This window comes from Lepidochelys kempii, chromosome 4, assembly GCF_965140265.1.
Source record: "Lepidochelys kempii isolate rLepKem1 chromosome 4, rLepKem1.hap2, whole genome shotgun sequence".
In the NCBI taxonomy this organism is placed as follows: domain Eukaryota; kingdom Metazoa; phylum Chordata; order Testudines; family Cheloniidae; genus Lepidochelys; species Lepidochelys kempii.
Genome location: NC_133259.1, coordinates 74,169,568 through 74,196,642, shown reverse-complemented (window position 1 = coordinate 74,196,642; position 27,075 = coordinate 74,169,568). Strand labels below are relative to the sequence as shown.

At 39.8% G+C, this 27,075-nt stretch overlaps 1 protein-coding gene across 8 annotated transcripts in view; it reads left to right on the top strand.

Moving 5' to 3' along the window:
- The window catches only part of VEGFC (vascular endothelial growth factor C), a 206,610-nt gene that overhangs the window by 113,956 nt on the left and 65,579 nt on the right, over positions 1–27,075 (top strand). For all 8 annotated transcript variants that reach the window (XR_012158640.1, XR_012158639.1, XM_073341688.1 and 5 more), the window contains exons 4-6: positions 14,279–14,430; positions 24,144–24,253; positions 24,552–24,885. Coding sequence is in view for 6 of the 8 variants with exons in the window: in XM_073341688.1 (XP_073197789.1) it covers positions 14,279–14,430; positions 24,144–24,253; positions 24,552–24,885 (596 nt within the window). In the remaining 2 variants the exon portion in view is untranslated. The remainder of the gene's footprint in view (positions 1–14,278; positions 14,431–24,143; positions 24,254–24,551; positions 24,886–27,075) is intronic.

Genomic DNA, 27,075 nt, shown 5'->3' with positions numbered 1-27,075 from the left:
TCTTATATTTCCCAAATGAAATAAGAAAAATTGTTCTATTTGCTATACATTGTTTGATTTCCATAAAAGCCATCACACCAGTTGCCATAGTAGATCCCCATTGGTATTCCTGAGGATAAACTACCATTGCCACTCAGGAAAGCATGAAAAAACAGATGAGTCTTACATGTGAAATGAATTCCAGTGTTTAGGGCCAATAACTGGATACTGAAGATGAAAAGACAGCTAAAGATACACATACCCTTTCCTGATATCACTTTTCCCACAAAATTAATTGATGTAGTTGCCACAGGGAGATTAGGATGGGGAGATGGTCCACAAGACAATTTCTTTATTCAGATGTGGTCCACAACATTCAAATGTGTGAGAACCCCTGGATTAGGTAACTTAATACAGTAGACCTTTTCCTTCTCTAATTTCTGTCATTCAGTAACATCTTAAGTTTGGTGATGGTGGCTTGTCCAGAGAAGAAACTGACTTTTTATTAATTTACTCATTTTATAAAGTATTTATTTCCATAGCATCTGGGTGATGCAACAGCAATTAAATTGCTGTACTCCCTAGACTGAGACAGCAGAATCTGGTGGAAAAGCAACCAGTCCCCCAGTCTAAGCTGCCTACATCTCAGCCACAGTGTCTACAAAGGCACTTCTTCAAGGAAGATTGGGACTACTGACATCTTTCCCCATTTTGTGCCTTTGCTGGCAAGACCCGCAGTTCTTGGTTTCTCTCTGATCATTGAAGTGGAAGTGACCATAAAGTTCTAAATCGTTTAATTTCATGACTACAGTAATAATCTCACAAAAATAGTTTGAAATATGTTTTTGAGGAACTATTATCACAGGAAACATGCTACCAGCTTGAAGTTGCTTGCAATATTTGAGACTTACATTATGTTCAGATGCACAGTTTGGAGATGTATGCATCAGAGGAATGCTTGAGTCATTTATGAACTATGGGCCTGTTTTTCCCATGTATTTTTTTCTGTTTAGTCTGACAAAAATAATAATTTAGTAAGTAATGTTAATATTAGCTATTGTATCAATACAAAGTCAATAAGTTTTCTTTTGACATTTTGATAATGATAGTTTACAGTGTAAGATGATTTAAATTACAAAAGGTGGCATAATGAAAGCTAATATATTAACAGAAGTTAAATGCATCATTTGACTTGATTTTTTTCACTGTTATCAGTTTATATGTTACCCACAAAATTCAGTGTAATTTTTCAAAAGAGAGAGATATGACCTCAAGGCAATTTAGGTAATCATAAAGGAATGAACTATTTTTCACCAAATTATCAAATTACCATTTATTTTCCTCATTTCTAATATAGAAAGGGTGTTTTTTTTTCTTTTTTTTGAACCAAACAAACTTTTGTCCTCTTGCTGGAAAGCTTTCTAGCCAAATTCTGCTCTCAGTTAGACTGGAATACTTGGCCTGTACTTTAAGCCTATAGTGTCAATTTAGGAAGTATACAGATCACAACTCACGGAAACGGAGACTCAATTACTTGGCAGGAAAGCTGCCAGAATAAACCACAATCCATCAGAAAAACATAGTCCCGTTAATACAAATCGGGATACGGGGGGCAAACTACATAAATGCGGTGCTTCATGCAAGAGGGAAATGATAAATTTACACAAAGCATCGCCTTAAGGTAAGGGCCTCAACTGTGATTGTATCAGAAATCACTGGTCACAATGTTAATTTGTACGTACCAGAAAGAATGGCATTATCTCAAGGTAGTTTGGATATAAATAGTTGACCAGACAGTGACTCAGAAATACAAGACTTAAGTAAAGATTGATGTGTGGAAAATATATTGTTGCCTCTATTTGGATTTTGATAGCTTTTCTGGAGAGGCAGTTGGGGATTCTTTTTATTATTGTACTTTACCCTGCCCTACCTTGGCTGCACCTTCTCAAGAGGTGTAGGTACAGAATCTACTCCCTTGTTTTTAAGGATTTCAAAAACTATACAAATAGAGATAAAACCTGTGTTCCTTGAAAAGCATTTCTGTTACAATCACATCAGTGGTTATATAGGTTCATAGTCTTACCCTTGTTCTCATCTAAAAGTTCTTTATTGTAATTTCAGACCTGCAAGAGTTAGGTATTATTAAAAATAGTGTGTCATTTGGTGACTCTGGACATGTGTGTTTTCATAGAATCATAGAATATCAGGGTTGGAAGGGACCCCAGAAGGTCATCTAGTCCAACCCCCTGCTCAAAGCAGGACCAATTCCCAGTTAAATCATCCCAGCCAGGGCTTTGTCAAGCCTGACCTTAAAAACCTCTAAGGAAGGAGATTCTACCACCTCCCTAGGTAACGCATTCCAGTGTTTCACCACCCTCTTAGTGAAAAAGTTTTTCTTAATATCCAATCTAAACCTCCCCCACTGCAACTTGAGACCATTACTCCTCGTTTTGTCATCTGCTACCATTGAGAACAGTCTAGAGCCATCCTCTTTGGAACCCCCTTTCAGGTAGTTGAAAGCAGCTATCAAATCCCCCCTCATTCTTCTCTTCTGCAGGCTAAACAATCCCAGCTCTCTCAGCCTCTCCTCATAACTCATGTGTTCCAGTCCCCTAATCATTTTTGTTGCCCTTCGCTGGACTCTCTCCAATTTATCCACATCCTTCTTGAAGTGTGGGGCCCAAAACTGGACACAGTACTCCAGATGAGGCCTCACCAATGTCGAATAGAGGGGAACGATCACGTCCCTCGATCTGCTCGCTATGCCCCTACTTATACATCCCAAAATGCCATTGGCCTTCTTGGCAACAAGAGCACACTGCTGACTCATATCCAGCTTCTCGTCCACTGTCACCCCTAGGTCCTTTTCCGCAGAACTGCTGCCTAGCCATTCGGTCCCTAGTCTGTAGCTGTGCATTGGGTTCTTCCGTCCTAAGTGCAGGACCCTGCACTTATCCTTATTGAACCTCATCAGATTTCTTTTGGCCCAATCCTCCAATTTGTCTAGGTCTTTCTGTATCCTATCCCTCCCCTCCAGCGTATCTACCACTCCTCCCAGTTTAGTATCATCCGCAAATTTGCTGAGAGTGCAATCCACACCATCCTCCAGATCATTTATGAAAATATTGAACAAAACCGGCCCCAGGACCGACCCTTGGGGTACTCCACTTGATACCAGCTGCCAACTAGATATGGAGCCATTGATCACTACCCGTTGAGCCCGACAATCTAGCCAGCTTTCTACCCACCTTGTAGTGCATTCATCCAGCCCATACTACTTTAACTTGCTGACAAGAATACTGTGGGAGACCGTGTCAAAAGCTTTGCTAAAGTCAAGAAACAATGCATCCACTGCTTTCCCTTCATCCACAGAACCAGTAATCTCATCATAGAAGGCGATTAGATTAGTCAGGCATGACCTTCCCTTGGTGAATCCATGCTGTCTGTTCCTGATCACTTTCCTCTCATGCAAGTGCTTCAGGATTGATTCTTTGAGGACCTGCTCCATGATTTTTCCAGGGACTGAAGTGAGGCTGACTGGCCTGTAGTTCCCAGGATCCTCCTTCTTCCCTTTTTTAAAGATTGGCACTACATTAGCCTTTTTCCAGTCATCCGGGACTTCCCCGGTTCGCCACGAGTTTTCAAAGATAATGGCCAATGGCTCTGCAATCACAGCCGCCAATTCCTTCAGCACTCTCGGATGCAACTCGTCCGGCCCCATGGACTTGTGCACGTCCAGCTTTTCTAAATAGTCCCTAACCACCTCTATCTCCACAGAGGGCTGGCCATCTCTTCCCCATTTTGTGATGCCCAGCGCAGCAGTCTGGGAGCTGACCTTGTTAGTGAAAACAGAGGCAAAAAAAGCATTGTGTGGCTTGATGTTGTGCTTTTCATAGATCTCCAAATGCTTTACAAACGAGACCAGTGTCGTCATCCCAGGTTTACAGATGGGGAAACTGAGGCACAGAGCAGTGACATGACTTGTCCAAAGTCACCAGGGCTATGTCTACACTGTAGCTGGGAACGATCCTCCCAGCTTGGGTAGATAGACTCACGCTAGCAGGGCTTGAACTATTGTTAGCAGGGCTCAAGCTATCATGCTAAAAATAGCAGTGTGGACATCTCCTGATTCCCAAGATTAGAGAGCTCAAGCTGCAACATCACACTGCTATTTTTAGCATGCCAGCCTGTGTATGGGATGGGAGGCCCACATCTGCTGCAGTGTAGACATACCGTAGCAGGTCAATAGCAGAGCTGGGAATAGAAATTAGGTCTCCTGAATCCCAGTTCAGCGCTCTATCCACTAGGCCATACTATCTTAAATGATTGATTAAATGATGTTTTAAAAAGAGAAAAGTGTTTACATTTATTTATATCAGATACCTACTGGATCATGGACAGGATTTGAGAATTCTGGAGGGTAAAACTTTTGAGTATATAGTAAAGTTTACTTTCATGTGTAAATTTATAATTTGGTTAAGTTTCTTCAGAGTCTTTTTGTACAGGATCATTCAGCCACACCTTGGTTTTGAACTTGTTTGAGCTTTTAAATTAAATTGAACCATCCTTTTTAGGAAATGATGGGCAATATTCTTATGTTTGTATCTTTTAAAATTATAGGCCAAATTATGGCTTCTCCAGTGTAAATGTTCAGGAAAGGAGAAAGTGCAAGAATCCTCTTTCCAGCTGTAAAATGCACAGAGGAATCTGCCATCATCTGACTGCTTGCACTCCAGGAGTGCAAGGGTTAGTGAAGGCAGGCCAGTGCTGCCAGTTTTGGCTGTGAGGATTGCTTTTGGGTTATGGCACAGAATACACGTTACTGATTATGCTTGAGGTAAATATACTTGCTATTTAAATTAGAGCTATCTCCAAATTCTTTGAAAGAAATCTCTGATCTGTTTATCTGGCTGTTATGCTTTGGAAATAAAGTGTAGTTTGACATATTCAACTATTCTATTTACCTTCTTTACATATGTAAATAAGATAACAGAAGTTAAAGATGGAAGAGACTATCAGATCTATCCATTGCCATTGCAGGGTATAGCAGATGTATCAAATATTAAACTTATTCTTCACTTGATCTCAATCAAAAAGACCAATGTCTAGAGAACACCTACCATTCACAGGAGGTGATTTCAATCAGTTGACTATGCACCGCTATGATAATATATTATTTAACTGTAGGCTATAAAATAAGCATATGAGAATAAAATATAATGAAAGACAAACATTGAAAATTAAGCCAGATATTTTTTATCCAGATGTACATAAAGTACCAGCCTATCAAAAATACCAGAATAAATAATATGTGGTACCATCTATTAACTTTAAAGTGCTTTTATACGTATGCTTTGATCCCAGATATTAAATATTACAAAAATGGAGACGTATGGAAAATGGATAATATTATGAAATATTTCAGGTTTCAGAGTAACAGCCGTGTTAGTCTGTATTCACAAAAAAAAAAGGAGTACTTGTGGCACCTTAGAGACTAACCAAGACCCAGTTGGCATACACCTACAGTAAATGTGAGGCGTGGCGAGGGGAGCTAAAAGGAGGAGAACTTAATGCAGTTCAGGGCTGACCAGGAAGGAGAACAGAGGCAGCTACTCTTGATGGGAGAGGAGCCTGATTGCAGCCCAGAGCGTGAGCTAGCTTGCCAGCCGGGTATACCCCTGCCAGAAGGGACAGCCAGGCCCAGGGGGAGCAGCTGAACATGTAGTGTTTTGAGACAAGCCCTGAATAGAAGAAGGGGTCCCACCAAAAGCTTGTTGGATTGATCCTGTTTTGAGTTGTGGTTTTTTCGGTTCCTGATTTGCTTTGGATTTTAACGTCCTGTAAAGGGTAGGACTGAAGTGTTCTTTGGCCACTACCTCAGACCTCCCACAGATAGCAATGTACAGACAGAAACCTGTACCCAGGGGTGGCAACCCTGGCACAGCCAGATATAGATCTTTTTCCTTTATCTGGTAGTGTCCTGGATTAAATGAATCAATGATCTGCTCTGGTGTGACAGTTCCTACGTTTCACTCTTTTGTTTGTTAATATATTTTCAAGTATTTGGCTAGATTTTTGTTGATTTTGTACTCTTCCACCAGTTCATTTTGCAATAATGGTTGTAAAAACAAGGGACAGTGAGGGTTTACTATAAACTACATTTGTACAAATCTTAATGGTAAATTCCTGTAAATATAACTATAAATATTCAGCATTTGTCTGGCACTTTTGAAAGCTTTCCATAATGATAATGAAATAATTTATCAATGGCTAATTCTGCTCATTTCCTAGAAATCTTAATATTGTCAGCCAGATAATATTTTGTACCCAGCTTTGTTTCCCATTTAAAAAATTAAGAGGCCTGGTGCTGAAACATTAGGATTTTATTTTTAAAAGGTGAAAAATTAAGTTATGACACACTATACCTGCTAAGTAAAATTAAGTTATGACCAGAGGTTAAAGTAAGCCAGTACGCCCTGGTACGGCGTACCAGCAAGACCCGTACTGCGCCGTACTGCGCCTGGCTTTCCTGGACGGCAATTTAAAGCCCTGGGATAGCAGCAGCAGGGCTCCAGTGGGGATTTAAAGGGCCGGAGCAGTAGCGGCTGCCAGAGCCCCGAGCCTTTTAAATCCCTGCCTGAGCCCTGCTGCCCGAGCCCTGGGGTAGTGGCGGTGGGGCTCCGGCGGGCATTGAAAGGGCCCCGGAGCTCCAGCCGCTGCTACCGCCCAGGCCCTTTAAATCCCCGCTGGAGCCCTGCTGCCGAAGCCCTGGGGTAGTGGCGGCGGGGCTCCGGAGGAGATTTATAGGGCCGGGGCGGTAGCGGTGGCTGGAGCCCCGGGGCCCTTTAAATTCCCGACGAAGCCCGGCTGCCGCTTCCCTAGGGCTCGGGCAGCAGGGCTCCAGCGGGGATTTAAAGGGCTCAGAGCTCCAGCAGACGCTACCACAGAGGAGCCCCAGGCCCTTTAAAGCTCTGCCAGAGCCCAGAGCTCCAGGGTAGAGGTGGCAGCCAGGAGCCCCCAGGGCTCCTCAGTGATTTAAAGGGCCTGGGGCTCCACTGCGGTAGCAGCAGCTGGAGCCCTGGGCCTTTTAAATCGCCCCCAAGCTCCGGGGCTCCCAGCCGCCACTACCACAGCTGGAGCCCCAAGCCCTTTAAATCAAGATTTAAAGGGCCCAGGGATTTAAGGCCCTGCCTCTTCCAGTTCAGGCCTCACCTCTTCCAGTTGAGGCCATGCCCCCTATTCAGGACTCCGGCATACTGGTAAGTCCTTTAACTTACTTTCACCCCTGGTTATGACACACTATAAATGCTATCTTACACTCATAATTGCTTTGTAGTGGTGTGCAGTAGGTATCTGGACCGAAAAAGCCAATTTTGATAAGGGATTACCAGCCAATCTGTTTGATTTCACCCAAAAATAATTAACATATTATAAATTACAAAGACGAATGTGTATGGTTACTCATGAAAAGCTAGTTTATAGAAATCTTCTTATAAATATTTAGACAATAAAGTTCAACAAAGTGCACATTATAATAATGTGTCTGCTAACAAAGCCTTCTTTTCAAAGTAAAACTTCATGCACTTAGCATACCAAGAAAGTCAGCTATCTGATAATGAATGCTTCAAAGTACTATATCTAGCTGCTATTATTAACCATTTTATCTAAATGCTTTGAGAACTAAATTATAAAAATAACACTTACTGTCTGAAGCATGCATGATAGGAAAACGCAGCCAGAAGAACAAACATGATTTTGGAGGTGAAACACATTTATTAGTATTTATTAGTAGTTTTACAAAACAGCAAGTTACATTTTATTCTGATTAAACCAAATTTGTTTATTGTGCATGATCTCTAGCTCGGAGCAGAAAAAATGCTTGTCTCTATCAGCATCTGGGCTGGAAAATGAGCAAACTTCTACCTTAAATATACACTGAAAAGAGAAAATAAATTTGAAAATAATGGTCAATCATGGAGACCTTCATTAGGAACTTTAAAGAAAAAATACATACTTCTAGTTAACAGATGGAACTAAACTCTGAACTCACTTATACTATGCAATTCCCCCAAGTGCAAAGGAATTGAGGCAAAATTTGGACTGTTTTCAATGTTATAAGCAGGGTTTGGATTTTACTCGGATTAGAGACCTTGCTATTTTTCCATTCTCCAGGACTCTCCTAAGGCATCAGCAATGAGGAAATTATTTCATTTAGGATAAAATTGTACATGAATTTCATTAAGATACAGTATATGTGGGGCTGGTAGCAATACCTATTATTATAACTTTGCCAAGATTCATACAAGGAGCTTGTGGGTGGGGACTGGGACTGAAGGCTGATTACGAGGAGGGAAACTGGGACTGACTGGGCAAGTAGACTGGGCCTGAGAGCTGGGGAGGAACACAATAGAGACTGAGAGTCTGTAGGAGTGGGGAGACTGGGACTGGCTGGTCAGGGAGGGGAGGCAGATCTGATGAGGAATCCAAGTGAGGGGGACCAACCCTGGGACTGGCTGGGCAAAGAGATTGGTTGCAGGGGATGAGACAGAAGAGTCTTCCCACTAGGTTATATTCCCATCCAGAGCCTGGAATGGAATCCTAAGGGAACCTGTTGCCTGCAGAGCCCTATTATATTAAATTTGGTCTTGATGTGGGGGTGGAGGGTGGATTTGACCTTATGTGAATAAAATAAAAGTAACCCTGAGCTAAACAAGACAGTTCAGACAGTCTATCAGCTGCCTGACCTCTGGGGAGTCCCAGGGGTAATTTCATGTCCCTGAGATAGCCAGCAGTGGTTCCAGAAAAGAAGCCAGCCAATGAACTAGCCATAAATATGTGCTGCATTTCTGCTTGGAAAATCCAAACTAGAGATTGATAGCTGGCTATTACAGCTTCCAAACATGCCCCATAGTGGCCACAGATGTTGGGTTCATTGCTGGATCAGATGGAAAGTAAGGACTAACAGGAAATGAATTAAAGATGCAAACAAAAGAGAGGAGACATTACTAAGAGTCAAACCTTATTTAATTGAATTGATTCATAGAGAGAACAATGTGAGACCAAATCCTGCTTCCACTTCAGCTCCATTGATTTCATTGGTGCTGCTCCTGCATAGCTGAGAGCAGAATTTGGACCCTGATCTATTTTAAATTTTCAAAGATTAATACACAAAATAATTCTTGGATTAAACACACAATTTCCAGTACAGGTTGAACCTCTCTAATCCGGCACTCCCTGGTCCAGCAACATCCATGGTCCAGCATAGGCTCCAACTCCGTGGGTGCTCTGGGGTAGGCGCTCTGGGGTTGGAGCACCCTTAGGGAAAAATTAGTGGGAGCGGAGCATCCACCGGCGCTAAGCTCCCCTCTCTACCCTCCTCTCCCCGCACCTCTCGCGCGCCAGCAACCCCACGCTTACCATCTCCTCCTTTTCCCTCCCAGCACTTCCAGAGCTCCGCGAATAGCTGATTCGCGGCGTTCAAGCTCTGGGAGGAAGTGGGAGGACATGGGGCTGGCAGCTGGAGGGCCACGCTGGCTGCAAAGCCTGGGGGTGCTGCACCGCACACACACCCCCGCACCTCTACTTCCTGTACCTATGGAGACCCACTGGCACTCTGCATTGACCTCCTGTGGTTCGGCGAATTCTTTGGTTCGGCACCAGTCGGGTCCCGAGGGTGCTGGACTAGAGAGGTTCAACCTGTAGTAATACAGCTCTACCCCGATATAATGCTGTCCTTGGGAGCCAAAAAATCTTACCGTGTTATAGGTGAAACCGCGTTATACCGAGCTTGCTTTGATCCACTGGAGTGCCCCCTCCCCCCCAAGCACTGCTTTACCACGTTATATCTGAATTCATGTTATATCGGAGTAGAGGTGTATTTCCTATAGAAGTAGGTTATGCTTCAGGAATTTGATTAAAATGAAGTGGTTGAACAACACTCTTCTAGAAAAAGAAATAAGTACAAATATGAACTCTTCCTGTACGATTCAGAGCTCTTAGTAGCCTATTCTGGCACAAATAGAGAGAAGACAAAATATCTTCAGTAAGGCAGATGACAGTATCACTTCCAGTCAGGAGAATTGGTGTTTTTTGTTTGGTTTTTTTACAGCCTGTGCCATTTAACAAAAACAAGGAATAGAAATTTAATAACTAATATAATAAGTCTGTGACATAGATTAGTGTACTGTGTCATTTTGATTTTGCCTGTGCATAGCATCTGCTTGTGGATAATATGAAATACTCCACTAAATTCTGTTTAGTTAATAGCAGTATACGTTCGAGATAGTTCACAGAAGTCAAAGGAGTTAGTCTAGTTTTATGCTGGTGTAACTGAGGCCTTGTTTACATGTTAAAATGGAACTATTAATGACCACAGTTAACATTTGCTGCTGAACTGGTGCTAAACATGGTTTAAATGTAGACAAGAACAAACTGTATTTATCTCCATTTCAGCTAAACGTTGTTAAACCCTACTTTTAGATGTTTGCTGAGATTTGTTTTTTTCCAGAGTGTTTAGGCTACTCCAGCAGCATAAATAGGGCAGAAGTAGCTCCTGGGGAATAATTGAGACAGAGAGGACTTCTTCAGGTGGCCTCGTGCTGCAAGAATAGTTCTATACTGCCTCCCTCGCAATCCGGAGTCTAGTCTCGTTACCCAGGGTTTTCAGAACCTTTGCTTTTTGAAAGCCAATTATGTGGTGTTTTGTTTTATTAATTTAGGGTGGCTGAATGCACATCATATGATTGCAATTAGCTTGATTCTGTTCTGGGGTATACACACCCCAGGGCAATAGTCTAACTTACATTATGGGTCAAAGTGGCAGCCAGATGGCCTAAGAATACAGGAGGCACAAAAATGTGTTGAAGCCACCTTTGTCCCCCATCCCTGTTCCTGTATGGCTGCAGCCAAGAACTGGTCTCAGATATTAAATAGTGTTCAGATAATAGGTTTTTTCAGTTCCACCTGTAGTACTGGGCTTGGGGGGTGGTGTGCATGTTCATATATGAGAATTGGGAAAACAGAAGAATGCCTGTGTGATGGTAATTTAAAATGAAGTAAACCCCCTCTGTCTTATTCCAAAAGTTCACGTGTATAGGAAAGTCAATATGATAAGCCTGTTTTCACATCTGTAAATCTTTTTGTTGTCCTTATTTTCAACCTGGCCTCTGTTTTTGTGTGCACAACTTGGTATACACAAGTGATAGAATTTGCATAAAACCCACTGGGTTTCGTGTGTGAATTATATCACAGACACAAAGAGGAGCTAGTACTTATGTATATGTATGTGCATAGGTCTTCTGATGTGGCTGTGTGTGCACAAATGAAAGCCACTTTTGCAAATTTGGTCTTTTGTGTCTATTAAACTAAAGCAAGGAAACTGTAATGAAAACCAAGCATGAACTATCTTCCAGCTAGTTTGCACATGTAGTGTATTGTCGCAAAAACAAATACCACGGTCTGCGGTTGGTGAATGTCTTTTAAACAAATAAATAGGCACTTAGAACGATAGCCATTTAAAAATGAGATTAGTTAAAAAACCTACATCTCTGCTTTATTTGTGTACTTACAATTACTTTTAACATGCTTTTTTTGGATGTGACATACTGGTAAGAATGTGTGTAGTCATGAATTTGACAGTGCTGCTATAATAGGCAGGATAAGGAAGGGGCCAGCAATGGATCGTAAGGCAAAGGGGATTATAAATCTAATAAAAAGTTGATAAGAAGCCTCCTTTTAGGGGTCTGTGCTGAACTCTTAGTGAAGACCCAGGAGGTCTCTCTGGTGATAACTATGCTTGAGAGAGGCAGACAGCAGTTTAGAATTCATTTTAATAGCACAAATCTTTAAACTAAAAGTGGACTTGTCCTTTGACTTGACCTGTTTTGCTAATCCCTGTGCGAACCAAATCTTACAGAGTTATTTTTTCCAACTGAAGCAAGAGTCTAAATGTTAATACAGTTTGGCTAGAAGTTTGCACTGAATTAGATGACATCATTCTTCCCATGGCAGCTCCCTAGCTAGATGACCATTTCATCAGGTTGGACGATCAGTGAATCTGCTTTCTGATTATTTATTTTTAATCCACAACAGTAGACAAATCTATTTACAATCTTTAGACACTCTGTTGCAAATGATCACTTAAAAATATTCACGGTAATTTAATATTCCCAGGAGTTGCTGGACTCACAGGACGGTAGAATAAAAGCCCCTCCGGTTGTTAACAGAAAAGGTGCAGCACAGGCACTGGTCATTCAGACTTCTCTATTAGAAAAAAAGGAATCCCTTTGCCCATTCAGTCCTTGGTTTCCGACAAAAGGGCCCGTTACTGCCAAATATCTTTAAAGGGGCACCGTCATCAAAATTTGGACAAAATTCACATTGTAAAAACTAACTTCCATGAAACCGGAGATTACTAGTAGTATTTCTACAATGTTTTAAATCATTAACAAATAAACATCACCTTGAAGCGTTTGAAACATGAACACTGCAGCACTAACAACCTGAAAGTAAAACTGAATATACATAAAGGATAACTGACATTACTGCATTTCACTAGCCAATCTAAGAGAAATTCAGGAAGTAAATAAAGAACCGAAATAAGAAGTAAATTGAATTTTTAAAATTCTTAACTTTAAGGGTCACATTGTTACTATAATTAATGACTGTGTTTATTTATAACAGATGTTTTAAGTTGAAAATGTCTAATACATGGGAGAAATCTGAATTTTGCTTTTCTTATTAATTTAATAAAACAGTGCATTTCTAGATTTACTGTAGACTGTTATTTTATAACATTAGTGAAGATAATTGGTTGTTTTATTTACCGCAGCTTTACTCTCATTTTACATTGGTGCTACTCCAAAGTATGTAACAATCCAATGGAGTTACTCCAGCATAAAACATAAAAACCGTAGAATCAAGCCCACTTAATTTAGGAGCAGAACCAGACCATGGGCCTATCTTGTGCTTGGAACTATTTGATTAATTTTCCCTATTCTGCATATGTCTTATGTGTTTTGAAACTTTAAAATAAAACCTGTAAATTTTAAGTGGTAACTATATTTCACACTGCTTGTACGTAAGGGGTATAAAACAGTTTAACATACAAGATCATAGGGTTAGCAAGTATATTCCAGCTCAGCGCTAATTCATTGTTACATTGCACAATCCCATCAGTGGAAACTATTGGAGTTTAAAAACTAAGGGTCAAATTTGAATAGATATTTAGGTTCCTTAAGTTGCAGATAGGGCCCAACTGGGATTTGCAAAAGCACCTAACTTCCATCAAAATCAATGGGAATTAGGCACCTAGATGGGATTTAAAATCCCAGTAAGCGCCTATTCTTCACTTCAGACGCCTAAACACCTTTACGTATCTGGCCTGAATATACTTGTGTCAGGAGATTTCCATGAACTGAGTCTCACAGCAAGAGTCTTTATTGTTAAAATGACTTCTCCTGATTTTATTCTGCATCCAGAGGAAAAGTCTTATATTAAGTACTTGAAATGATTTTCCCTTCTTTCCTGTTATTCATCCCAACCTCACTCATTCCACCTTGTATCATTTTTAAGAGTCTTGCTCAGTATTGTTGCTTGTTTTACAGAAAAACAGAAATGTTTTGTGTCCAAGTGGGACATCAGATATTATTGTCCAGTATTACTATAATCACAATAACAAATACAAATAACACAGATGGGACTTTAAAGGTTACCATAAAACTGATCCAAAGTGAACAACACTACCAAAAAAAATCACGCTGCAGTACACAATAAAGATGCTCCCTTCACACAGAAGTGTTTTGACCGAAATCCAGTATCACTGTTTTACACATCTTTGCAATTGCATAACCAATATACCACGTTGTAAAAGTGCCATTTTTTAAACTATTCTTAAGACACGACCTTTTGATGAGAATTGTACCTTGCAAATATTAATTTTTGGATTTAAAAATACCAGCAAGTCTGCAAGTCATTTTCCCTTGAACAATGTGTCCTTTATGCACTCTCTGCTTTTTAACTCTTTCCTTACCTCCCAAATACTCTAGTATGCAAATAAATAGAGACATGTGAAAGACTTTGTAATGCAGGAAAAAATGCTATTTTAATGGAAAGTATAATTACCTAATTGTTATACTCATCAGGTGCATAATGGTAATTTACTAAGTCGTTAATACTGAATAGTGATGGAGAACGAGAATCAAGATTTAAGCTCATTTACATTTCATTTTGTACACACAGTTTTTCTTTTCAAGTATACTCTGATTTAAAAGTGGTTCTTTTCTCTTTTCCCTTTCTGTAGTTATTCGAGATTACCGTGCCACTGTCTCATGGCCCTAAACCTGTAACAGTAAGTTTTGCTAATCATACGTCCTGCCGATGCATGTCTAAGCTGGATGTTTACAGACAAGTTCATTCAATCATTAGACGCTCCTTGCCAGCCACGCAACCACAGTAAGTATATGAGTTGCATATTTCCTTATGCCTTATCATAAAGCCTGTACAATAGGTTACTATTTGTTGTGGTAATTCAGGCAATAGAACTTGGTTAATTGTGAATAGTAATATGCATTTCCCTCAAGAACAGCTTTAGGAAATAGACTAATAAGGAAAATATATCGTTCTTCATTGTTTTACATGGGAGGAGTCCTATTAGTGGTGTTAGCAGAGTACATTTAAGCAATGATGTAATCTAGGGGGCTGAACTCACTGTCACTAAAATCAAAGGGCGTTTTGCCATTGACGCCCATGGGAGGAGGATTGCAATGCAGTGTTGTAGTGCAGCTTTTGATTTTTAAATAAAACTAGTCTATAAAATGACTATATATGATCAAATCATAAAGTACCACACAGTTAGGGTTATGACTAGTCCCTAATCAGCCAAATCATGGACTTGCTTATTCATTTTAATAATCATTATCATTTTCTTTACAAAGCATCAAGCTGCAAAAGCAGTCAGGTTGCCGAACAACAGTCAAAACTATTTTTCATTCATTAGTATCAGAACAATCTACCTCATTGAAATTACAGACATGGTAGGTAAACAAAAACAAAACAATAAATTGCACTCACTTTTTTCTCAGGAAAAAGAAAAGGAGTGCTTGTGGCACCTTAGGGACTAACAAATGTATTTGAGCATAAGCTTTCATGAGCTACAGCTCACTTCATCGGCAAACTCCCACTGATTCCAGTGAGCGTTTGTCTACGTGTAGACTGAGCATGGACCTCAGAATTTAACAGAATACAGTCATTATACCTGAAAACAGTGGTACCATGCTGAACAACTCCAGAAATGATTTGAACCATAAAAGGAATATAAAATAGCCTATTTAAGAAAAATTAAATATAGACAGAATATGAAAAATAAGGCACCCATTTAACATAGCTCTATAAGTACCAGTCAACATTTCTATTACAACCTCTGCTTGTCTACATTCCTTTGCTGTAATACCTACAAAAAATTGACAGTGGTTAGGCTGCTGGCGTGCTGAGACCACAGCCCATCGTGCTGAACAATATTATCTCATTGTTTACTTGTATCCCCCAACTGGCTGTATCCATCTGTCATCTCTTGCTTATACTTAGATCATAAGCTCTTTGGGGCAGGGACTAGTCTGGCCCATGACTGAGGCTCCTGGGTGCTATGAGAATACAAATCATAAATTATAAGATTCGTGGAGTATAAGGCCAGGAGGGATCACTGAGATCATCTAGTCTGACCTCCTGCATAACACAGGCCCTTGGACTTCTTGTTTGTATGTTTTTCTAAAAGGTTATGTTCTAGTTCAATCTTGAATTAAAAATTGCCAGTGATGGAGAATCCACCACAATGCTTGGTAAATTGTCCCAATGACTGATTACCCTCTCTGTTAAAAATGTTGCATGTTATTTCCAGTCTGAATTTGTCTAGCTTCAACTTCCACCCATTGGATCTTGTTATACCTTTCTCTGCTAGATTGAAGAGCCCTCTATTATCAAATTTCTGTTCCCTATGTAGGTACTTACAGACTATGAGCAAATTATCTCTTAACCTTCTCTTTGATAAACTGATCAGATTTCGCTCTTTCTCACTAGGGTCTATCTATACTGCAGTTGAAGAAAGTGATTGAAGAAAGTGATTGCCTCTCAGGTAGACATACATGCGCTAGCTTTAACCTAGCTAGCATAGCTAAAAATAGCAGTGAAGCCACACCAGTGCAGACTAGGAATGCAAGCACTTACCTAGGGTTCCAAACGGGCCTGTACAGCCCATGCTGAAGCCCACACTGCATGGCTGCACTGTTGTTTTTAGTTGTGTTGGCGCACCTGAGTTGCAATCACACCTTTTATTGTAGTGTTTTCCAATTGTTTAATTATTCTCTTGGCTCTTTTCTAAATCTTCCCGAGTTTGTCAACCTCCTTCTTGAATTCTAGACACAGTACTGCAGCAGCAATCGCACTAGTGCCAAATAAAGAGGTGTATAACCTCTACTCTCACTTGATATTCCCCTGTTTATACATCCAAGGATCACATTAGCCCCTCTGGCCACAGCGTCACACTGAGACATCTTGTTCACCTGATTATCCACCATGAGCCCCAAACCTTTTTCAGTATTGCTTCCCAGGATTGTCCCGTCCCCCATCCCCCCATTCCAGTAAGTATGGCCTACATTCTTTCAATTTAGATGTATGATTTTACATTTGACCATATTGAAACACATATTGTTTTCTTGGACCCAGTTTATCAAGTGATCCAGATGGCTCTGTATACATTACTTGTCCTCTTCATTATTTCTCACTTCCCCAATCTTTGTATCATCTGCAAACGTATTAGTAATGATTTTGTTTTCTTCCAGGTAATTGATAAAAGTCTGAAATAGTGCAGGGCTAAGACCCAATCCCAGCAGGACCTCCCTAACCACACCCACCTAATGATGATTCCTCATTCATAATTGCATTTTGATACCTATCAGTTAGCCAGTTTTAATGTGTGTTATGTTGATTTTATATCATTCTAGTTTTTTTATTCAAAGTGTTGTAAGGTACCAAGTCAAATGCCTTTCAAAAGTGTAAGCATATTACATCATCACTATTGTCTTTATCAATCAAATTTGTAAACTCATAAAAATACCAAGTTACCTTCAACTGACCTGGTTTTCATAAACTCATGTTGATTGTCATTAATTATATTACCTTGCTTTAATTCTTTATTAATCAAATCCCATATCAACCATTCCATTATTTTGCCAAGGACAAATTTGTAATTACCTGGGACATCCTATTTAGCCTTTTTAAATATTCATGCAACATTTGCTTTCTCCCAGTCTTCTGGAACTTCCCCAAGACTTATAGACAATCAACATTAATGGCCCAGCGAGCTCCTCAGCCAGCTCTTTTTAATACTCTCAGATTCAAGTTATCCAAACCTGCTGATTTAAAATGGTCTAATTTTAGCAGCTGTGTATAACATCCTTCTGAATTACTATTGAAATGGAAAGTGTTTCATCATCACCACATGAATACTTCATCTGGCTTTCCCAAATGTAGAAGAGAAATATGTATTGAACCCTTCTGCATTTTTATTAACAATTCTAGCATTTCCATCTAGTAATGGACTATACCATTGTTAGGATTACTTTTGTTCCTAATATTTTTTTTTAAACCCCTTCTTATTGTCCTTAACTCTGATGGTCATTGATTTCACCTTGAATCTTTTTGCTTCTCTGATCAATTTTCTACAATTGCAATCTCTTAATTTATATTTATCACTAAGGCTAAGATTGTCAGGGATATTTTTAGTAAGGGTATGTCTACACTCCCTGCCAGATCGGCGGGCAGCAATCGATCCAGTGGGGGTCGATTTATCGCGTCTAATCTAGACATGATAAATCGACCCCCAAGCAGTCTCCCATCAACTCCTGTACTCCACTGCCGCGAGAGGTGCAGGTGGAGTCGATGGGGGAGCGGCGGTTTGAGCATTGGCCTGCTAAACCCAGGGTTGTGAGTTCAATCCTTGAGGGGGCCATTTAGGGATCTGGGGCAAAAATTGGGGATTGGTCCTGCTTTGAGCAGGGGGTTGGACTAGATGACCTCCTGAGGTCCCTTCCAACCCTGATAGTCTATGATTCTATGATTCTATGATTCTATGACTCACCGTAGTGGAGATACCGCAGTAAGTAGGTCTAAGTACGTCAACTTCAGCTACGTTGTTCACATAGCTGAAGTTGTGTAACTTAGATCAATTCCCCTCCCTCGCCCGTCCCAGTGTAGACCAGGGCTAAAAGTCACGGAGAGGTCACGGGCAAAACAGAAAAATTCATGGAAGCCATGAACTGTCCCTCACTTTTACTAAAATTATCCCTGACGAAATGGGGATCTGCGGATCCCCACCATATTTCAAGGGGGCAGCTGCAGCAAGACTAGGAGCTGCCTGTAGCAGCTGGGAGCTTGAGACGTCCCTCACTGCCTCCCTCTGGGAGCTCGGGGCCACCCACGGGGGCCAGGAGCTGCTGCAGCGGCAAGGAGCTCAGGGCTTCCCTCACTGCCTCCCGCTAGGAGCTCAGAATTCCCCACCACAGCACCCCCCCTGATGACAGGGAGCTGGGGGGTTCTTCCACTAGGGGCTGGGGGGATTCCCACAGCTTCCTGCCTCACTCCTGTCCACTGCGGCTGAAGTCACTGAGGCTGCTAGAAGTCATGGATTCCGTGACTAAATTGCAGCCTTATTCATCGCTATCAACTTCCTCTTCCTTCCACTTGTTATATATTATTTTTATAGCTACTTTTATTTTGCCTCTAAACCAGGTCAGATTTTTTTAACCAGTGTAGCCTTCTTTCTTAGTTGTCATGTTTTGGGTATCTAGAAAAATATTCTTAGAATTTAAGCAGGAAAAAAAGTGAATGATTATTGGGAATTGTCTTTCTCCTAGTTGGTTTGGCTTATAATTGTCATAATTTTTTTCAGCTTTTTTGGAATTAGCCCTTTAAAACTAAGTGTATATGGTTTGGAGCTGGTTACATTTGTTGTGTGCAAACAGAACAAAAGTCATGGTCATTTGCACCGAAGCAATCACTAATTTTTAGTTCTGTGATCAATCTCTGTATCTCTCTAGCTGAGATACAATATAGAATTCCTCCATGTTGAGTGCAACACTTTTTGTGTTGGGAAATTGTCATCTATACATTTTAGAAATTGAGGATATTTTAGTGCTGGCAGAATGAGATCTCCAGGATGCATCACTTAGAATGAAGCCCCTAATGATAACACAGCTTTTTTCCCCTTACACATAATACATAGGTGCTTAAAGAGCCAGTCATTCCTGTTCCCTCATATGATTTGGTGGTCTGTAGCAGACACCAGCTAGTATTCATCTTGTGCTTTACCTGGTAAACATTGAAGTGTTCAAGATCATTTGCTTCTGAGTTGTCCGCGACGCAAACAGATAATATCATTTATGACAGAATCCCTCTGTCCCTCCCATTTTGCCAACTTGATCCTTCCTAAAGAGGTTATAGCTTTTGATTTTAACATGCAAATCACCACTAGGTTTCAAGAATACCAATTTAGGTTACATAAGAATAGCCATACTGGATCAAACCAAAGGTCTGTCTAGCCCAGTATCCTGTCTTCTGACAGTGGCCAATGCCAGGTGCCCCAGAAGGAATAAACTGAACAGGTAATCATCTAGTGATCCATTCCCTGTCACCCATTCCCAGCTTCTGGCAAACAGAGGCTAGGGACACCATCCCTGCCCATCCTGGCTAATAGCCATTGATTGACCTATTCTCCATGAATTTATCTAGTTCTTTTTTAAACCCTGTAACAGTGTTGGCCTTCACAACATCCTTTGGAAAAGGGTTCCACAGGTTGACTGTGTTGTGTGAAGAAATACTTGTTTTAAACCTGCTGCCTATTAATTTCATTTGGTGTCCCCTAATTCTTGTGTTATGAGAGGAGTAAAAGTACTTCCTTATTTGCTTTCTCCGCACCAGTCATGATTTTATAGACCTCAATCATATCCATCCTTACTCGTCTCTTTTCCAAGCTGAAAAGTCCCAGTCTTATTAATCTCTCTTCATACAGAAGCCATTCCATACTCCTAATCCTTTTTGTTGCCCTTTTCTGAACCTTTTCCAATTCAAATATATCTTTTTTGAGATGGGGCGACCACATCTGCACACAGTATTCAAGATGTGGGCGTACCATGGATTTATATACAAGCAATATGATATTTTCTCTTATCATCTATCCCTTTCTTAATGATACCCAGCATTCTGTTCGCTTTTTTGTATATTGAGTGGATATTTTCAGAGAACTATCCCCAATGAATCCAAGATCTCTTTCTTGAGTGGTAACAGCTCATTTAGACCCTATCATTTTATATGTATAGTTGGGATTATGTTTTCCAATGTGCATTACTTTAAATTTATCAAAATTGAATTTCGTCTGCTATTTTGTTGCCCTGTCACCCCGTTTTGAGAGATCCTTTTTTTAGCTCTTCGCAGTCTACCTGGGACTTAACTATCTTTAGTAGTTTTGTATCATCTTCAAATTTTGGCACCTCACTGTTTACCCCTTTTTCCAGATCATTTATGAATATGTTGAATAGGATTGGTCCCCAATACAGAGCCCTGGGGGATACCACTAGGTTGAATTTATGCTCATAAATAATCTATTTAAATTGCTCTTGCTAATTACTGAGGATCCTAGCATGGGTGGATAGGTAATTAAGAATTCATTATTAAGAATAAGAATTCTTAATTACCTATTCACCCATGCTAGGACCCTTCATCTTCTCTTGGTGCCTTGATTAATTTTATCAGCATCCTGATTTTGTTCCAAATGAATGGTCATTAGTTCCCCTTTTCATCCTCTCCTTTTGTTATTAGTTTATTGCTCTCCTGATTAATCCAGCAATCCTGGCCCCTACAACTTTGGAATGGGTTTTAAAAAGCAATTGAAAAAAGGAGATAGCAATTTTTATTAATTTGGATGGGAGTTTTTGCTCATGCTGGGGAGGATGACTTGGGGGAGAGAGGACATGGAAGAAAGGTGCCTGAGGGAGAGGCATACAAGCATCTGATAAGCAATATTGGCAAAGTGAAGGTGGGGACTGACACCTTGCTAAACTAGTGGACAGGATAGGGTGGTGCTAAATGATGGAAGGCCTTAAAGACAAAGACAAGGAGTTTGTGTTCAGTGCAGTGAGGAGGATGAGCTCATTGGAGGCTGGTGATGTGTTAGGATTGCTTAACTAGGATGATGATCCTAGCCGCAGCATTTCTGAATGGGCTTGCAGGAACAATGTAGTCGGCATCAAGGTAAAAAAGAATGAGATAAATATTTGAGGGATGAGATGGTGAGAGCCTGAACAAAGGCCCTGGCAGGCTCCATAGTTAGAAAAGTTTGAATATTACAAATATTATATAGGTAGAAACAGCAAATAGTTGATACAGCCTGTATAGGGGTGTAGAGAGAGGCCCAAATCTAAGATGGTGCCCAGACTATACCCCTGAGTGCCTATGAAAATCCGCAAAGACAGAGAAATTGGGGGAGAAGGGAAGATCACTTTATGTGGTTGACAGTGATCAGGTTTTTGTATTGTAGACTGTATTTGGGGCAGGCATACTGGCAGAGTTTAGTCAACCATGACAGAGAGCCTGGCTGGTTCTGTTTCCTTTGTCACATTCTTGGTCAGGCTACAAATGTTTGAGGGGGCGGCAGAGGCTATCTGCTGAACCATCAGAAGTGTCTCACATCACTGATCTCTGCAGTTTATTAAGGAGCAGCGCTGATGACATCCAAGGGAAACTCTGTCGTCTTTAGGTGTAAAAATGGTGACTGAGATGTGAGTGGTAGATTGGGGTGGGCAGGGGAATCAGACTGATTGATTTAGGACTTGCTTAGGGTTAGGGTTATTTGAAGGGTCTTGTGATTTTGAAGTTATGTTTCTCTCTAAAGTCATCATAATATTTGCTTTATACACAAAGTATTAAATATCTTTCAATAGCAATATGCCTAATTAAAAACAAGCATGTATTATGTTGCAAAACGTCTATGGTATTTTATAATTGATGACACCTGTGTTCCATTCTGCAAGCAGCGAATCATTAGAACTCATTCATTGTAGCTATCTTTTACATAAGGAGTAATAGACATTTGAGAGTCAGAACCATGACCAGAATTACACTGGGAGTACTATCCGTATCTATAAACATACTTAAATGGGTTGAGGAAGGAAGATAATTAGGGCAGATCCCAGCCTGCACAAAGGGGTCTTGTAGCTTCCTTAAGCAGTTGACTGAGGATTTCTCTGGTGTGTGTGGGGGGGGGGAACCTCAGCTAGTATAGGGGACATACTAGGGATATACATAATGTGCTGCAGTGATCCGTAGGAGCTAGTTACAAGTTGGTGCATCTTGAAGCTTCAACCTTTGTTCACACATCCCTGTGTCCAACAAGATGTGCTAAATGCAGCTCCTGAGCATGTATGGATAATCAAGAACTGGAACCTGATTCCTTTTGGGATTTTATACAGGAAACCATTAAGATGCTTTTTTGGGAGGAATTTATAGTCAACAATACACTAATAGCGATAGGTTTTTATATTCGGTGACACCTTCCCAAACCTCATTCTTATTTAGAGACTTATCCTCTCATCTCCTAAGTCTTTCTTTATATTGACTGTTTCAACATAACAAGCTGTTCTCAAGATATTCATCCCCAAATATAAACCTTTCTTTAGCTAATTTGGGTCATATTGTGTCATAATTGCCACTTAGTTCAAGACACTTTTTGTGAAAAACAATGCTGTAGGCTGCATTTTTCTTCATACTGTGATTTTTTCAGAGCTTAGGCATTCTTTCAGTGGGCATGTCTGCACTGTAATTGAGGTATGGTTGTAGCTCAGGCAGACATAGCTACTAAATAGCGTAGATGCAGTGGCATGGGCTGTGCATGCATGCTGAGGACCCTGGGTCTGTATTCATGTCACTCACCTCCACTGAAGCCCATGTCCCCACATCTGCACTACTATGCCAGTGTGGGTGTGTGTACCCAAGCTAAATATATTAGAATATGACCATTTGTGTATATAATCCCACAGTTTGGATTCTCTGACAATAACATGTTCAAATCTTTTTTGTCAGTAGATCAGATACTTTTGCTTTTGTTTTGCCATAAGATCATAATAGTCTTCTATGCAGAGAGACCAACTCTTTGTAAAAAGTGGTTGGAATTTTTTTTCCCATCTATCTATGGCTTCCCTACAGAAGTGGTCTTTCTGTTGAGTAACGGTAGAAGTGCTGCCTTATCTTATAGCTTGTAAGTGCTCCACTGACATTTTTGCCTCCTTAAAAAGCTGTGCTATTCTGATCATATCAGCTGTTAGCAAATGCTGAATGAGCTTTGTTTTATCTTTAGTGGTCTAATGACAAGTACTGAATGTGAAATATTCCAGTTCAATTTTGCAGCCAGTTGTTCAGGAAACCAAGAAAAAGTTTTTCATTCTCAAATATTTTAAAATATTCTCTTTTACATTTTGAAGAGGCCCAGTTCCCAAATTGAACCATCATTTTCTGACTTACATCTCTAATTTCTTTAGAAAACTAGACTTAACAAAAATATCACAAATAGTCTTGTATTTTCAGTTCAGGATTGGATTTCAATTCAAGGAAGTTTTCCAAAATGGAAAAACATTTCCAAATTCAATTAGGATTAAATGAATTCTGAACATGTTAAAAAGACAGAGCTGGACTGGACTTGCTGAAAACTTTTAATCAGTCATTCCAGTGCTAATTACTCACACCTTTCTCTCTTAATACCTATAATGCTTTAAATGAGTCAAACTACTTGTCCTTGAACCTGTCTTCCCAATTGGCAGCCCTTTAATGAAGCAGAGTATCATGACATTTTTATTATGTGTAGTGCACTAAATCATAATGTATGTGTAGTAGTATATACATGCTTAGATGAAATAGGATCACAAAACCCAGTATGTTTTATCATCCATTTTTCAGATACTGAACAGAAAATAACCTATACAGCGCAATATGCTGGTGACAATGTGAATGAAATCAAAGCTTTCAACGGTTACCTTTCTAACAGGAGAATGCCTGTTATCAATACATAAAGTTACTTATCTTTTGTAGTCTTATGGCAATAAGCAAACAGTGTATTTCATCCATAGGTGTCACGTGGCAAACAAAACTTGTCCAAAGAATCTTATCTGGAATAATCAGATTTGCAGATGTCTGGTGCAGCATGACTTCAGTTTCTCTTCCCATCATGGAGATACTGGTAAGCAGTTATGTGTTATAGGATTAAATGTAGTTGTTCTGTGCTGATTTACAGAAAAAGAAAACAATACACCATGAAAATTAAACAGTTTGAATCTTTTTAATTCTTTGTAATTGGTTGTTTACAGAATGGCATTTTAGATAAGTAAAATGCATCCTCAGGGTGGGATTATATTTTCACCATTTTAAAATTGGATTAATCATAATTCCTTAATAAAAAAAATGTGAAATACACAGATGGGTTCTCCATTTTTAGTAATGTGTGGATTCAGATTTTTTAATGTTTGCTGTATTCCTAGACACTGCTGATGAATTCCATGATATCTGTGGACCTAACAAAGAGCTTGACGAAGAAACCTGTCAATGTGTCTGCAAAGGGGGTGTACGGCCTTCAAGCTGTGGACCCCAAAAAGAATTAGATAGAACATCGTGCCAGTGTACATGTAAAAACAAACTTTTGCCTAGTTCTTGTGGTCCCAACAAAGAATTTGATGAAGATAAGTGCCAGTGTGTATGTAAAAGAACCTGCCCTAAATATCAGCCACTAAATTCTGCAAAATGTATCTGTGAATGTATAGAATCTCCAAATAAATGCTTCTTAAAAGGAAAAAGGTTTCATCACCAGACATGCAGGTGAGTTAAATGACTAAAAGACTCTGTAATCTAATTGTTATAGCACTGGACAGAGACTAAAAATGTTGGGTTACCTTTGCCATGGGATTACTTTATGACCAAGAGCTTTATGATTTGCCTATCTGTAAAAGGACAGTCTGAGGCTTAATGAGTATTTGAAAACCACACTGAGGTTCTTGGATCCTATAGATAGTCACTGTGATTTCAGGTCGAGGAAAACAACACAAATCAGATGTCAAGAATTAGAACATTCAAAAACCAGTAGGAGAACACTTCAATCTCTTTGGTCACTTGATTACAGACCTAAAAGTGGCAATTCTTCAACAAAAAAACTTCAAAAACAGACTCCAAGGAGAGCCTGCTGAATTGGAATTAATTTGCAAACTGGATACAAATTAATTTAGGCTTGAATAAAGACTGGGAGGGGATGTGTCATTACACAAAGTAAAACTATTTCCCCTCCTACTGTTCTTGTAAAGTGCTGGAAATGGCCTACCTTGATTAGCACTACAAAAGGTGCCCCCTTCCCCCCCCAGCTCTCCTGCTGGTAATAGCTCACCTTTCCTGATCACTCTTGTTACAGTGTGCATGGTAACACCCATTGTTTCATGTTCTCTATGTATATAAAATCTCCCCACTATATTTTCTACTGTATGCATTTGATGAAGTGAGCTGTAGCTCACGAAAGCTTATGCTCTAATAAATTTGTTAGTTTCTAAGGTGCCACAAGTCCTCCTTTTCTTTTTACAGATACAGACTAACACAGCTGCTACTCTGAAACCTAACATAAATTTACACTCTTTTAGTAGGTCTTTTGGCTGAGACATAGTATAAAACCAAATTCTAGACTATTTGTGGTTCTTAAAAATCCCAGTGTACTTTTCACTAGCCAATATCCAAACTAACTGTCCAAATTATCCTTTAAAATGGGATTCTGGTCAGCAAGCAGACTAAGTTTGATAATGTTCATATTGCATACAAGATGTTTCTCATAGCTAGCAGTGTAATCGAAGCCACTCAATTTGGAAATATTTCACAATTCTGAAAATCAATTTTTCTTCTGCTTCCTACACCATCACTATGAATTTAAAATGCAGTAATCTGTCACATAATTTTGTTGAGGTAATTATTATATGTATACATAAGGCACCTGTCACTATCATATCTTGTTTGGCTGCTTTGCTGAAACACTATTAATTCTGCAATGTTGAAAACAGTGAAGTCTTGTTTTTTAAGTAAAGCTAAGCAGACAATACTGCTTGGAGAAACAAGATCACTGAGTTCATTGATAGTAGTAATAATAGTAAATATTTATAGTATGAGATACATATTTGTTAAATTACCTAAAACCATTGAAATGGTTACAAAATAAACATTTTAATTTATTTATAAATATTCTGGCAGCACCTAAAGGGCCCCAGACAGGACTGATGGACATAGAATAGAATATGGATCCTGCCCTAAAGATTTTAATATCTAAAATGACAAGACACACAATCAAATATAGACAAACTATATCAAAATACAGCTCACATAGTACATCTCTCCTCCCTCCATTGTATGTTCAGCAACAGCTCCTGGCCACTCCTCGTACCTGACTTAATAGGAAATAAGGGCAATTACCACCAGGCATTTGGCACCTTGAAGGATGGGGGCTACAAAGAGGTCATCAGTGTCTAGTTTAAATTCCTTCTGGGGTGCAGTGCAAATTACACTTTGAGTTTTGGTCCATGCACCACAGGAATAAAGTTCACTGGTAAGAGACACATTTAGTGATCTTCTCCAACCACAAAATGTGCCTCTTTAGTGGTGTTATGCACCAGAAAACAACATTAACAGAATATTAAGGTTGCAAAGTCAAGCACTCAAAAGTTAGGAAATGCCAGAATTAAGTTTGCCTGTGTAACCCCCTTGTGCATGTGCATTATGATACGGTCTTTAATTGTAGAGTCATATACTGTATTTTTCAGAGGACTCCTGCCTTCTTCAGTCCACTGGTGCTCAATTCATGAGAAGCTATTCAATATTTTGTTTTCTCCTCATTGTTCAGTGTTTGGTCTAGTGCCTTATTTACTGCACACCATTCAAACCCTGCTCTGAAAACAGTTATTCACTTCCTCATGTGCTTGTCTATGGTGTTCTTCTCTATAGTATCCTACTGCTTCATAAACAATTTATCTTCACAACATT